A 15,159-nucleotide genomic window follows, 5' to 3' on the forward strand; every position below is an offset into this window, starting at 1 on the left:
ATCAATCGATGACTCGAGAACCTGATTAGCACGGCCAGGATCAACAGAAGGCGTCACCTACCGAAACATCAAGAAATGCTCGGTCTTCATCCACTCGATTCGCGTGGTGCCATGTCTTAGCATCACCACATGAATCGAATTCTCATTTAATATGATTTATTATGTAGATTAGATGACATAAACTGACAGTGTAATGGTTCTTATCAGATTTAACATTCAACCCGTCAATTACAATCCAACTTGATTCAGAACACCAGTGTGGAAATGGACATGATTCGGAGATAAGACTCGTCAATTTCGCGATAAATAAATTCCGACGGTTCACTCATTAACATTGAGGTTGAAATGCGATCGTCACACAACATTTTACCTTATTAGAGTTTCACAAGATGTATCATGCTTGCTGTTTTCATTGCTGATGCATGCTTCAATTCAATCATTGAATCTCTCGCCAATATACCGAATAGGGCTGAAAGTTTAGAAAAAGAAACAAATATTATGGATATCAATTCATATGATATGAATATATCACTGATGCATTAAGGTTTAAACTTTTAGGAAATATGATTTACCCAATGCGGCACCGGATTTGGGTCAAAATTTCAAACTCGACGCTCCCTCTTAATCTTCTGATGATCGTCATTTTATCGTTCTATGAATTTCCCGTTCCTCCTATCATCCTTTTAAAATGTTGAGTACGATACTATACATAGACTGTGGATCGCTTAACAAGAAATTTCTAAATATCTAGGCTCTATTTATGTTTATTTCGTAGAAAATGAATGATTTTGAAAATATTTTCTTGGAAAAAACACTCGTATCACTTGAAGATAATTAGTTAACAAAAAATGTTTTAATAATCGACAACAACATATATCTAAATGTTTTCATAGACAATGAAAATACTTTTTGACCATTCATTTTTGTAAGTATAAAAACTTTTTTTAGAAGTATATTCTAAATTATTCATTTTTCTAAAAATAAACGAACCATTAAAAGAAAGGGTCCATTCAGACATTGGCAGTGTATACTCTCTAAATTAACAACCAGTCCGCCATTTACGATGCTTGGAAAATTTTGTAGCTGCTTTTCTCGAAGCACGCATGATAACCATTATATATATATATATATATATATATATATATATATATATATATATATATATATATATTCTGTTCTTAAGAGTAGTTTGAAATAGAAATCCATTATTGGTTATGCAATTTCATTTTTCTATTTCTAAAACAATTCTTTTTTTTTTTCCAAAAATAGGTTTTGAATGGAAATGAGAAATATCTTTTTTTTTTCTAATTTTCTATTTCCAAAACAAAAATGAGAAATAAAAACTCTTATCGTCGCTTGCCCTCGCTCTTGGCCGATCACCACCCAACGACTGCCTTTTGCAACCATTCGCATAGGAGAAATTTTGTATAGTTATTAAACGTGTTTTTTTTTTTTACTTAGAAGCTAGTTAATGGAATAAAAAAAAAAAAAAATTCTATTTCTAGTTATGCAATTTCATTTTTCTATGTCCGAAACAATTTTTTTATCAAAAAATAATTTTTGAATAGAATGAGAAATAAAAAATTTCTAATTTTCTATTTCTGAATAAAAAATGAGAAATAAAAACTATTTTCATTCTTTTGCCCTCACTACTAGCCGATCGGCCACCCGCCAACCGCCTCCTGCTACCACTCGAAAGAAAGAAATTTTGCATCGTTATTAAATGTATTTTTTTGTTTAGAAACTCATCAAGGGAATGAAAAAAGAAAAAAAAAATCATTTCTAATCAAAAATTAATTTCTGAAACAGCGTGATTATCATTCATGCCCTAGCTATTTCAAAACTGGTCTAGACACAGGTTCCTTCATCTTGACAGCCCAATGCATCTCGGATCATGACACCCGGATCCAACTGCACGTTGCGACGATGAACAATCATTGATCCATGACTTGAGAACCCGATTAGCGCGACGGATCAACGGAAGACAAGAAGCTCGCAGCTCGCTTCTGATGCTTCTTCAAGAAGGTGTCACCTGCGGAAACATCAAGAAATGCTTGGTCTGCATGCACTCGATTCGTGTGGTGCCATGTCTTGGCATCACCACTTGAATCGGATTCTTCTTTAATATGATTTATAACGTAGATTAGCTGACATAAACTGACAGTTTAATGGTCGTTATCTGATTTAACGTTCAACCCATCAATTATAATCCAACTTGTCTCAAAATACCCGTACGGAAATTGACATGATTTGGAGATAGGGTTTTATTTGTTTCGCGAAAAATGAATGATAAATTATTTGAAAAATTTTTCTTACAAATAATTACTTAGATCATTGAAAGTAATTAGTTAATGAAATATTTTATTTTCATTATCAAAAGTAATTTATGTTTAAACATTTTCGAGAAAATGGAAATATTTTTGTTCATTTATTTTTATAAGCAATATAAGTGATTATTTTTAAGGAAATATTTTTTAAATTATTTCTTTTTCGTGATTATAGACATGATTTGGAGATAAGTCTTCGAAGAACTAGGAGCATCGGCCGTCTATGCATTCGTTAGTTGTGGAGGCACTTTAACGAGGCGAAAGATCCCTGCCCAAACAAAGTACTATTTTTCATGTAATTTAAATCTTAATTACTAGAATATTAAACTATTTTCTCAACGTTCTACAAAGTTATTATTTTTTTGTGATAAATTCCGTCACTTTCATATTATTTGTTATTGGTTTTTTCTTCCTCCTCGACGGGTGGCACCGACAACTTTTAGAGCTACCGCTTAAAAGAGAGTAAAAAAAATCAACTAAAAATATTTTTAATCTCTTTGAGTTAGATTTGGCGGATCTCTAAGGTGTCCATCTAATTTCTTTTAGCCATTTAATCTCTTTGTGCTAGGGTGATCGATTCAGGAGGAGTAGGTTCCAGACGAAGAACTCGAAAAACCGGAAAGCTATTATGTCAGAATCAATCTCAATTACGTTTGGATTTGACCTAAAACAAAATCGATCGGTTCCAAGATCAACTCGAAAACCCTAATTTTAAATAATATAACTACTACTTTGGGAAGACGTATGATGTGAACAACTTTGTGACCTAGTTATTTAGGCGTTGATGGATCTCCTAACTTTTCCTAATTAGAAACGCATCTCCAAACAGCACATATGAGGAAATAATTTTGTACTTTAGCCTGTTCTATTTATTAGATTACTTTAAAGTTTCTGCAAACTTCAATCGACATGAGGATTCTTTTTATGTACTGAACTTAGACGTGGAAACTATGACATATAGTCACGAAACTAGATAAATGCGCACGCCGGAGACATACCACATCCGTTCATCCCAAATTTCATCTTGCATTCTATATTCTTCAGGTGACTTTTCGAAGGGCGTGTCCTTGTCCAATTAAATCCAAAATGATTTCTCAAATTCCAAGCATGTGCTCTTCAATCGGCTTGTGCAAGAATCTATCCTTTGAAATTGAGCTTTACACGATTCATCGAATTGGCCCTTTTTTTCCTTTTTTGGTCCGACACTGATAATGTCTATTCGCTGCATGAATGTAATTCTCTTCAAGATCCCATGAGCCTCGCTACCGAGGCATGTGACTACCAATTGAATGGCCCTTTTTCTGCAAACCATCGTGCATTGTACTTAGCGAGAATACGATTTTTCACCTTTTAATATTTCAATCTATCAAACATTAAGTGAATCATTCAAATTCGATTACAAAAGTTCAAAAGAGAATATTCATCGTCAAAGGATTATTATTTTTTTTTATTTCGCATAATTTATCGAAAGAATTTTCCCAAAAAAACGAAATTTAGTCGGGAAATACGATGATTTGGGGGCGACCCAATTGAATATGATGGAAAGGATCCCCAAAATTTCATGAAAATTTGAGAAATCTCTGCTGATAAGTGGGGTGCGTCACCCCACATGGGGTCATATCATTGAAAGCTTGTTCGGGCTTTCTTAAACGAACAAATATTTAATGATTTTTATTTTTAATTATTTTTAATATCCCTCCTCCCGCCTCAAAACCGCGAGACGTGAAATTACACGCGAACGCGTGAAAATCCCCAGGTTTGTTCCGAAAGCTCTCCCATCGATTTCCTCGAATAAAAAGACGCCATTTTGATTTGTCGCAAAATAGGAAATCAAGAAAAGAAAGAAACCCAATCTCCTCCCTGTCGATTCCTACAGGAATTCATTTTTTTTTTTTTAAATAATTTTTCCCAGATTTTCCGCTCTGTTGTTTTTGTTCTCGTCCGGTCTGCATTTTTCACTCACTTCGATCCGGCGTTTCTCTCTCTCTTTCTCTGCACTGTTTCACTCCCCTGTTCCGGTTCTTCGTTCCCTGTTTCGAATGCAAGATTCATTCGGGATTTGCCCGGATTCCCCTGTTCCCACTTACGCGTGTTTCTCTCGGATTTAGCATTCATAGGCTGTCGGAGTGTTCGGTTCAACTGGGATTCATAATTGGAAACTTGTGATTGTGATTGTGATTGCAATACCCGCCGCCGACGACGAGCGCCGTGCGCAATTCGGAGGCGCCCGCCGTGTTTTTGGCTTGATTTGGCGAAGTGGGTATCGATTCTTTCGGCTTGGATTTCGTTGAATCGGGGGGAATTCTGGGTTAGATTCCGTTTGAATGAGAAAGCGGGGAGAGAGATGATAACGCCACATGTGGGTTTGGAGGAACAATGACTGGAGGGTCATTGGGGATCCGCTCCGGTAGTTATGGCTCTCTGCAACAGCAACAGCAGCTGCTGCTCCTCCAGAACGGTGGGTTGCCAATCCAAACGACGCCGCCTCCGCCGCTGCCCCGGAAGCCGAGCAAGATGCCCAAGGAGAAAGAGAGGCTGTTCCACTGGATCATGAAATTCGCCGGCAGGAAGAAAGTGGGGATGCTCTTCCTTTGCTTGATATCCGCGGCGGTTTTCGGTTGGGTCATGTACGTGGGCAATGGCAAAGGTTAGAATTTTTTCTGGGTTCTTGTTGTCCTCTATCTTCAGATGCTCGCATCGTGCTCGATCGCTTGTGAAGATAGTAATGGTGTCTGATTGTCGCATTCAGTTGAGCACTTTTTGATCTGGATTTGAAGATGTTGATGTTAACACATCTGTAGTGTGAGGAAGAAGCTAGCCAAAACTAATGACTGGGAATTGTGGTATGGTATTCACATATAATACCCAGTTTGGATTAGTTTGATGTGTGATGCTTTTCTGCCCTCTTGTCTTTCGGTCATTTCACTTGCACTAGAGTCCTTCTTGGTTCTGCATTCGAGAAATTGTGATTCTGCCTTCTCTGATTTTCTAAGATTGACGATCTAGACATAAAGATATGTGCTGTGGACTCCATTACTGTGGATCCATGATTTAGTTGAGTCTGAGCCGCTTTGCACTTGGTTTATTTTACTGGAAATGCTACATTTAGCTGAAAAGTTTGATCTGGATTTCAAGATTTTAATGGTAACACATCTGTAGTGGGCAAGAAGCTAGCCAAGTTAATGAATGGGAATTGTATATGTAATACCCAGACTGGATTAGTCTGGTGTGTGATGCTTTTCTGGTCTTTTGTCTTTAAATAAATATCACTTGCACTGAAGTCCGTTTTGTTCTGCATCTGAGAAATTGTGATTCTGCCTTTTCTTATATTCTAAGATCAATGATCTAGACATAAAGGTATCTGCTGTGGACTGCATTACTGGGGATCCATTACTTAGTTGAGTCCGAGCCACTCTGCATTTGCTTATTTGACTAGAAATGCTACTGGCAGAAATTGTAAATTTTGAGAAGTGTATGTTGTAAATCTCAGTTTTTCCGCTGGTTTATGGTCTATAATTAAATACGAGATTAGCTTTGTTTTCAGGTGAAGATGCACCAGATGTGGATAACAGCTTTGTTAGGTTCACCAATAACAACATGACTATAAGCAATCCTGTGTCTTCTCCAATAAATGGGGAACAAATTAGCAATGATGCTTCATTAGTTGACAGAGATGGAAGAGATGGAAATAAAATTATGCCTCTGCCGCCACCTCCTCCGACATTTTTTCTGGGCTACACACTCCCTCAAGGCCATCAGTGTAATAGTTTCACCTTACCTCCCCCTCCAGCAGACAAGAAAAGAACTGGACCTCGGCGTAAGTGTTGATCTTTACATTTTGCTTTTTTAACAATGAATGAATATTGGTCGAATTGCAAATTATGGATCTGATTATAGGAGATCAACTTGCATGCCTTGGAACAAGGCAGATGTGTAGATGCTAGGATGTGAATGCAAATTTTTGGCACAATCTGTTGTAATGTTACTCTCCTTTGTTTGTCTGGATTTCAGCTTGTCCTGTCTGTTATCTTCCCGTTGAAGAAGCCATTGACTTAATGCCGAAAGATCCCTCACCATCTCCAGTGGTTAAGGATTTGACGTATGTATATGAGGAAAATTTAAGTAGAGATGGAGAATTTGGAGGATCAGAATTTGGTGGTTATCCCACTTTGAGGCAGAGGAATGATTCATACGATATAAGGGAGTCTATGACCGTGCATTGCGGGTATGTACGTTTGCATTACTGTCGGACTTGTGCATGTATTTATGAAATCCTCCTTTTCCAAGTGTCCTTTTGTTCACTCTTGATCTAATCTTGCAATAGATTAGAAATATTAATTTAATTTCTCTGGTATTGCTTGTCCATTGTACATTTCGGTTGTCCGTCAGGTTTGTTAAAGGAAGTAAACCTGGTAGACAGACTGGATTTGATATGGATGAATCTGATCTTCTTGAGATGGAGCAGTGTCGTGGTGTGGTTGTTGCATCAGCAATATTCGGTATTGTTCCCTCTCTAGCTTTGCACTGAGCCTTACCCTCATCACTAAGGAACTTCCTATTTACAAACAAATTTTCATCAGGAAACTTCGATGAGATACAACAGCCAACAAACATTAGTGAATATGCCAGGAAGAATGTATGCTTCTATATGTTTGTTGATGAAGAAACAGAGGGATTTTTGAAGAATGCTAGCGCTATTGATGAGAACAAGAGGAGTGGTTTGTGGAGAATTGTTGTTGTCCACAATCTTCCTTATCCAGATCCACGACGCACCGGCAAGGTAACATTTGATTAAGTAACAACAGTTTGTGGGGTTGAAATGGACTTTTGATTCCTGGGAGCTAGCCATTTGATGATATATTGCTTTCCCTGTGGATGGGAGGGATTGATTGGTGAGGTGAGTGTATTGGGTAGAGATTATGTTGGTCTGCAAAGTGAGTTGTTTCATGATAGGCAGTGTAGATTTAATAGTGATAGCATGATTACTGGTACAGCAGTAGTGCAAACTAATGGCCTTATTTTTCTGGGTAGATCATGCTGGTATCAAAATGCTTAGAGTTTTTCAAGAGAGAATATTTTGTCTATTGTTACAAGCTTGAAGTGGTCTGACTGGCCATTGTCAATGCTTGCAATTTACGCCCAACCAACTTCTGTGTTTGAATTTCAAAACTCTCCTTCTTTAGTGGTCTGTCTCTCAGATATACCTATTGCTAGTAGAGAGCAAGATATGAACTGACACATTACCTGTAGGCATATTAATCTTCACCTTTTCGTTTTGTCTATACCAATCAATGGGAGATATTTACTTTTGCTGCCATTGTCATTCTTACTAATAGTTAGTATATTGTAAGAAATGGAACACAGGCTTTGGTTCTTACGTTTGCGAATTTCATTCATTATGTATGGATCTTTGTTTTGGGAAAGCTGTATGCTGGTTTTCACCTTCTGCTATTCTGATTGCAGATCCCAAAGCTTCTTGTGCACAGGATGTTCCCAAATGCTCGCTATTCTCTTTGGATCGATGGAAAACTTGAACTTGTGGTGGATCCTTATCAAATACTTGAAAGGCAAGAACAATTTTCTTAGTTTCATTTCATATGGGGAATCCATGAGTTTAAGCATAGCAGGCAGTTTCATCGCTCTATTTATATTTTTTCTGTGGGTAGAGGATTAGATAATGTCCAGAACATGAGATAGAATAGTCTCTGCACAAAAAGATGTTGTCTTGTGTGTTTTACACTAGCAAGTTCTGAATGGGAGACTTCAACACTAAATGGAATTCAGCTTGTTGGATGATATGAACATAGTGTGTCATTAAAAAAATAATTACAAAACCACTTGCTTATTTACTGACTCCCTTCTTTTTACTGAAGATAGAATGCACTCTTAGTCAATTGTTAATCTAAAAGTATCAGATTCTGCTGACAAATCTGCCCTTATCACCTTTACAACATTCTTTTCTTTTGTAAATTTTAGTACAAGTGTTCTCAAGGTGATTCATTCTTTCTACTTACAATATTCATAGAGCCAATACCCCTGCTCTCTTAATCAGCTTTGCTCACCTCTCCCATCCTTTTTTCATCGTAATGATGAGAAAATTGATCTTAATTGCTGTGATGGAGTGTTGCCCTCAGTTACTCTGTTGGAATTTGATGACATTGAGAAAGTTGATGGGTTTCTCATGGGATGTTTTTTTGGATCACAAGTCAGATTGGAGTTGAGGCTAACGATCATGTGGAAGAAAGGAACCCACAAATGGCAACGAAGGAATTCTATGCACAGTGGTTTTGATGATTTGTGTGATGAATAATCTGAGTAAATGCATAATATAGTGATAAATGGATATAAGGGCAACAAAAATGATGATTTGATAATTTCATTAAACAGTCGAACTATGTTCAGTGCTTTTAAAAAAAAAAAAAAAACTATTATCAAAGAAACTTCTATTTGCATTTCAGTACTCTAGAAAGGTCAGCACTAAAAATTGAGTGTTAAAGTTTTTGCTACTTGATTTTCAATTTTTTAAGCTGAATGCCTGGTAGATTCTTCAATCATCATGTTTACGTCACTACTAGCGCTTCCTTGTTCTGTATATGCTCTTGATAAATGCTTTGCTTGTGGATTTGCTACTCTGGTAGAGTTCGATGCAATAAATGCTTTGCTTGTGGAATCTAGTCATACTTAGTTTCTGTGAATAATTTCATAAAAAACTATAGATCTTTCATTCCTGGCTTAGAATGTAATTTATACATAAAAGATACTATCAGTCTTTCCTTTCTGCTTAACTTAATTTTGTGATCAGCTGCATTCAGCAGTGTCATATTGTTGCCAATTCAACTGCATGATTCTGTCCGGATTTTATTTGTAATATGTTGGTAGAACCATCTTTGGTTAATGTGTCAGTTATTATTTTGCTAGACTGAGTTTTACAGCGTCATCGAATCACTGTATTGAGGTGGTGGTTGTTTCATGTACTCAATCTTTTTCTTTGAGAATTCTTGCAAGAATAGTGTTATGAGATTGCTAGTAGTAGCTAAACTGAGTGAGTTCTAGTTTGATTGATTTTCAAAAGCCATTAAGAAGTATAAACAGCAAAAGAACTCATGCAGAACTGTTAATAGATAACTCCTAGTGACTCCTAGACTTCTATCTGAACAATATCTCAACTTCCTTTTCTTCACAATGCAGGTTCTTGTGGAGGAAAAATGCCACTTTGGCTATATCAAGACATTACAGACGCTTTGATGTCTTTACAGAAGCAGAAGCAAATAAAGCAGCAGGGAAGTATAACAATGCTTCTATAGATTTTCAGGTTGAGTTCTACAAAAAGGAAGGCCTGACCCCGTATTCTGATGCCAAGCTTCCTATTACAAGTGGTGAGGCGTTATTTTCTCATTTTCTGTTTGTATATTCATCTTCTCTATTTTTGTCTTCTCGCCTGATTGTGGTTTTCCTATGCTGTGCTCTGTCTTACTGCTTGGCACAGATGTTCCTGAAGGATGTGTGATCATAAGGGAGCACGTCCCCATCTCAAACCTTTTTACGTGCCTTTGGTTCAATGAGGTGGACCGTTTTACCTCTAGGGACCAAATAAGCTTTTCAACTGTTCGAGACAAGATTGCATCCAAGACGAATTGGACTATAAATATGTTCTTGGATTGTGAAAGGAGAAATTTTGTGGTCCAGGTAAATTATTCTTGCACTACTTAATTGCTTTACTTGTCTGTCTTCTTGCTTCTGGAACGGAACTCCTGGAGGTAGGAGTTGTGTATTAGAAGCTTAATAATACCTGATGATATCAGAATTCCCAAGGTATATTTATACTTGGTTTATATGGACAAGCAGCTGTCTTTTTGCGGGTATTTTCGAGTCTAAATAATGCTTTCAGGGCAGATGGTTTTTCAATCTTCACGCGATGCCTTAACATATTGTTGAGAACCTAGTTTGTGGGGGCCTGTTTTTTCTGCTGCTTTCCCTCTAGTGAACTGTGTTGAGCATGAAATTGATTTTCTTTTTGCATCTGTTTGCTTGGACCATAATGTTTCGCAAAATTGTCTCTCTTTTCCTCAGTTTAATTGATTTAATTTTCTATTTTCGCTTTTTCGGTACATGCAGAAATACCACAGGGATGTGTTAGACCACATGGCTCCTCCTGTTCCTGTCCAAATTTATCCTCCCCCACCTCCACCTGTTTTGGTCCCAGAGAGTGTAATTAAGCAGGCTCCTGAAGTTCGCAGTCAAGGTGTAGTAGCAACACCAGTTAAGAAAGCCCCGGTGAGGCGAAAAGAGAGGAGGAGTTCGCGGCGGCATCGGAAAGTTGTAGCTGGAAATAGGGACCCCGATTCGAGATAAATCTGTTTTGTTTTTCTTTGCCTTCTCTTTGGAAAGTTATTATCATTCTTTGTCCTCCCTTACGAGAGTTTTCGCCCGCGGGTCAAGAAGAGTGTTGTATTTCCTTACGCGCAAGGAGGAACTTACATTCAATTTTTAGCGTTTTTGCCCCCTGAAATTGGAAATTTGTCGATTCGTCGTTCAATTTATTTGTGTAAATATATTTATTACTTCCAATAATTGGAAAATATCAGATGCTTTCAAATCCCTCATCCGGAGTATGGCCCTTACTTTATTTTATAGTTTGCAGATTACGTCGCTTCAATGAGTTGTGTGGGACTATTTGAACACCGGACTATATCTTCACCGATTATGACAATTCGTCTGACCCTGGAAGCTCTATTTTGTTCAGTTGGCAGATTATAAAATCCCTCTCCCTTCCTCGTGAGCAATTTACATGATAAGTTTATTTAGAGAGTATCATTCTCTCCTTTGTATGCCTTACTAATCATCAGTTCTACAAAGGAAAATTTTGATGTAGATTACAAAGAGAAACAAGTTCTTTGATTAGGGTATCAGTGCTAAAAAAAACCTTATGGTGGAAACTATCATATTACTTTGCATATTTAGCCAAAACATCACTCTTGTGGTTGATTAGGGTGCATTTGCGTTATGTTATGAATAAAATACAAATTTCCCGTTTCAGATATATTCATTTTCAGATTTTTCTTTTGAATTATTTACTTTTGTAGTAGATACACAAGCGGTCTTTCTTTTTCTTGGTAGCATTCTTGAAATATCTAAAGATATCCCTAATACTAAAAAGTTCGGTGGAATTTAAGGTTCTTGGGATCTTCTCTTTATTTACTCTGCTTGAAATTGCAGGTGTGTGGGAACAGCTGCGAGGCTTGACGAAAGAGGAGCATGATTGTATTTCGTGCAATATTTGTCAATCAGAGCATCTCCTTTATTGACCTGTTGATGTAGGACGATGAGATGAGTACCGCAATAAATAAAGCATGACTAGACTTCGTATCCGAATTTCTAAGCTTCGCCCCTAGGGTTTCTCCAGCGTCGTATCTAAGAGAAGAATTGCATCATATGATTCCAAAGCAAGAATTGCCAAATTCAAATAATCATTAAATCTATTCAAAAGAAAGGATTGCAACCATGTATATGGACTCTCTAAAATACTACTAGATTGATTGAGTACGTTCTAGTTTGTGCACGTTCTTTTGGGTCCTACTAGATTGATTGGTACGTTCTAGTTTGTGCACATTATTTTGGGTCCTACTGATCTTACTCGACCGGACTTAACTGCATACCATAAAAGTAAATGAAACCTTTTGGACATTGGCCCTTAGGAGGATCCACAGATGTTTAACTTAGTGGACTGGGAATGAAGAGGTAAGCAAAATTGAGACTAAGCAGAGAAAAATATTCCTGAATAGGATTTGTCTTACTCTTTGAGCAAATGACGTTGCATTTTATAGATTCTCATTGGTTGTTCTTTGAGGGCTGAAGTGCCTTTAAAGTGGGTGGACCAAACCGACTCACAAGTGCTGATGCGCAATGGGAATGAAGGGATGAGAAATTCATTTTTGAAGTAGTGTCTTAAGGATAGAGTGTTGGATAAATGTTTGTTGGGATGAGGAAGATGGAACATGTTGTTTTCCATTAAAGTGGAAACTTGTTGTAATTGTGGAATTAAAACCAATGGAGTATTTTATGAATGCAAATGAAGTTGAGATACAAATAGCTCACCACCAAGGCCTAAAGAAACAATCTACCAGTCAAGGATAAAGAACTTAAGGCTCATCACAATATGAATGGATAAAGAACCGAATTTTGAAGGAAATTATTCACTTCAAGAGGAAATATCATGTATTGCAAATAAGATTTTCCTTACATACAAAATTACATCTCTATTTATAGTCGTACTAATACATTGTACTAAGACTCATAATAAATCCCAACAAACTCAACTTTCTTGACTACCTTCCACTCTTTCAAACTTGCAATAAAGATTCTTTGACAATTTAACCATGCATTAAAGACTTTCTGATGTAAGAAGACAAACTAAGCACACTCTACATTCTTACACTTCAGCCTAGTAATGAAGACTAGCTCCCCACTCTTTCAAACTTGCAATAGACTCTTTGACATCCTAGCCTTACATTAAAGACTCTCTAATGTAAAAAGACAAACTAGCACACTAGGGTAAGTAATACAAAGAAGACAAATAAAGCATATCAATCAAAAGGAACACATTCATTGCTTCTTCAATCTTACATTTAAACCACCAATCATCAGCAAATGCTATCTTGTGTGGCATGGACCCATTAGACCATGTTGAAGACGAATTTACTATGTGCTTCCATGATTGACAATTTGGCTTGACGGATTGATGAAACTTGATTTGGGATGGCTATGTAATTATTGGAAGTCTGAAATTTTGATGCTCCTGCATTAGGTGTCGAGCAAGGTTTGCCCCCTCTCCCTAAGCCTTTGAGGAGGCTAGGGTACGTGGGTGTCCAGGCCTGGCAATTGGGTCTCAAGAATGAAGAGCCTTTTGGAGGTTGCGATCTCTCTTGGGATTGACATCCTCGTGAGCTGAGCCATTGCTAAGTTATTTAAATGTGCTTGAGCTCATGATTGGAAGTGATTCTATGCGCTATAACTTCGCTCAAGGTCACATGCTAATTTCCTCCAAAGCGCCTCGAACCCCGAACCCGACCAATCCAACCCTCGAGTCAAATTGAGGAGAGAGAGAGAGAGAGAGAGAGAGAGAGAGAGAGAGATTTACAAAGAATGCCAGAAAACCACAGATGGGCCGATTCCCAATCCGGCCCGGCATAGCAACTCGTGGCCCTCACTGCTCAATGGGCCGGTCCGGTCCGGTCCGAGCCCATACCGGCCCATCGATTGCGCCGGTCTTCTCCTTGTCACAACCTCGACCTCAAAGCTCCGCCGTAAGTCCAGAGACGAAGAAGTGCGGATTTGACTCGAAAGCCAGAACGAGCTTCGGCCGGAGTGAGCAAGCGACGACAGGGAAGGAAGGAGGAGGCGGCGGCGGCCGGCGGCGAGACGATGAACACGGACATCACCGCGTCGGCGAAGCCGGAGTACCCGGTGCTAGATCGGAACCCGCCCTTCACGAGGGTGGTCGGCAACTTCAGCACCCTCGACTACCTCCGCTTCGTCACCATCACCGGCGTCTCCGTCACCGTCGGCTACCTCTCCGGTTTGCTCTCTCGCTCTCTCTCTCTCTCTTTCTGTGGGGTGGCGTGCGGGCGTGCGGATGATTTTAGTCTCTCCAATGTCTGCATCTGTGCCGAAGGATTCGTCGTCTTCGTGAAATTATTGCTTGCATCTGTGAAAAAGTTATGATAATGTAAATTATGTTGAATGCGGGTTGGGCTAATTTGAGAAATTGCTGCGGTTGTTGCTCAGTCTGCGCTTATTGGACTCGAAAGTATGCATCTTGTTGGAGGTGTGCGTTGCCCATGTTGTGCTAATTGGTGAATTTGCTCTGATTGTTGCCCCCCCTTTTTTTGTGCTAATACGATCTCGAAGGGTCGATTTGTTTTGGGCACTGCCCATTTCGTGCTGATTGGGGAATTCGCTATGATTGTTGCCCATACTTATGTTAATTAGATTGGAAACGAGGGATTTTGTTCTGAGTGATTAGTGTCCATTTTGTGCTGATTGGTGAAGTCTCTTTCAAAGGATGGATTTTGTTTGGGTGATTATTGCCCCTTTTTCTGCCAATGGGTGAGTTTCCTTAAGATAGGAAGGTCTTCATTTATTTATATTCTTTTGGGGGTTTTTATAGGGATAAAGCCTGGGATCAAGGGACCATCAATGGTGACGGGTGGACTGATTGGACTAATGGGCGGGTTCATGTATGCTTACCAGAACTCGGCAGGCCGGATCATGGGATTCTTCCCCAATGAGGATGAGGTAGCTCGTTACAAGAAATGAATGCCAATTCTGTTTATTTTCTGGGGCTTGATTTTGTTTTAAATTAGAACCCAAAATATCTGCTGTAGGCACATCATGTTGTGCCTTTTGTGGGAAGATGACGGATGGTTATGTCAATAAATCAATGTTTTAGTGCTGACCTTTCTGCATTGAGATTGATGTTTCCTTGATTGATGACTCACATGATTCGGCTTGCATTGTGGAATGCTGATTGTGGTGTTTTCGGTTAATTTGAGATCGCAGTACTTATTACTTCTTTGGGAACAGTCCTCTCATTGTTTTCTGCCCCATCGCTCTCTACGCCTCTGAAATTTACTGCTTGGGATGGTCCTACCATCTGTTCTAATAAGTGGGAGCAATAACTCTTGCTGTTGCTTGGTGGCTAGTAATTACTCTGTCTAAGGTTTTCGTGTATAGGTAAGAGAGAAGACTCTTGGACATGACTCGAGAGAGATTGAAAGAATAGCTGTTTACTGATAGGAAATTAGCTGCTCTTAAGCATCTTACTAGAGAGCAC

At 38.5% G+C, this 15,159-nt stretch overlaps 2 protein-coding genes across 3 annotated transcripts; both read left to right on the plus strand.

Annotated features, from left to right (window-relative positions):
• Positions 1–4,058: 4,058 nt before the first annotated feature.
• On the plus strand, positions 4,059–10,926 carry LOC104441010. Of its 2 annotated transcripts, none has more exons than XM_010054002.3 (9): positions 4,059–4,974; positions 5,860–6,144; positions 6,339–6,552; positions 6,717–6,826; positions 6,908–7,107; positions 7,791–7,894; positions 9,516–9,703; positions 9,814–10,013; positions 10,443–10,926. In XM_010054002.3, the coding sequence occupies exons 1-9, from the start codon at positions 4,704–4,706 to the stop codon at positions 10,677–10,679; spliced, it is 1,809 nt and encodes a 602-aa protein (XP_010052304.2). In that variant the 5' UTR covers positions 4,059–4,703; the 3' UTR covers positions 10,680–10,926. The 2 variants fall into 2 exon arrangements, with proteins under 2 accessions (XP_010052304.2, XP_010052305.2); XM_010054003.3 differs by having other exon boundaries at positions 4,060–4,974; positions 5,872–6,144.
• Positions 10,927–13,623: 2,697 nt separating this feature from the next.
• Positions 13,624–14,877, plus strand: LOC104441011 (NADH-ubiquinone oxidoreductase 20.9 kDa subunit). Its single transcript, XM_010054005.3, has 2 exons — positions 13,624–13,902; positions 14,494–14,877. The coding sequence occupies exons 1-2, from the start codon at positions 13,749–13,751 to the stop codon at positions 14,640–14,642; spliced, it is 303 nt and encodes a 100-aa protein (XP_010052307.1). The 5' UTR covers positions 13,624–13,748; the 3' UTR covers positions 14,643–14,877.
• The last annotated feature ends 282 nt before the right edge of the window (positions 14,878–15,159 follow it).

This window comes from Eucalyptus grandis, chromosome 4 (genome assembly GCF_016545825.1).
Source record: "Eucalyptus grandis isolate ANBG69807.140 chromosome 4, ASM1654582v1, whole genome shotgun sequence".
Classification (NCBI taxonomy): Eukaryota; Viridiplantae; Streptophyta; class Magnoliopsida; order Myrtales; family Myrtaceae; genus Eucalyptus; species Eucalyptus grandis.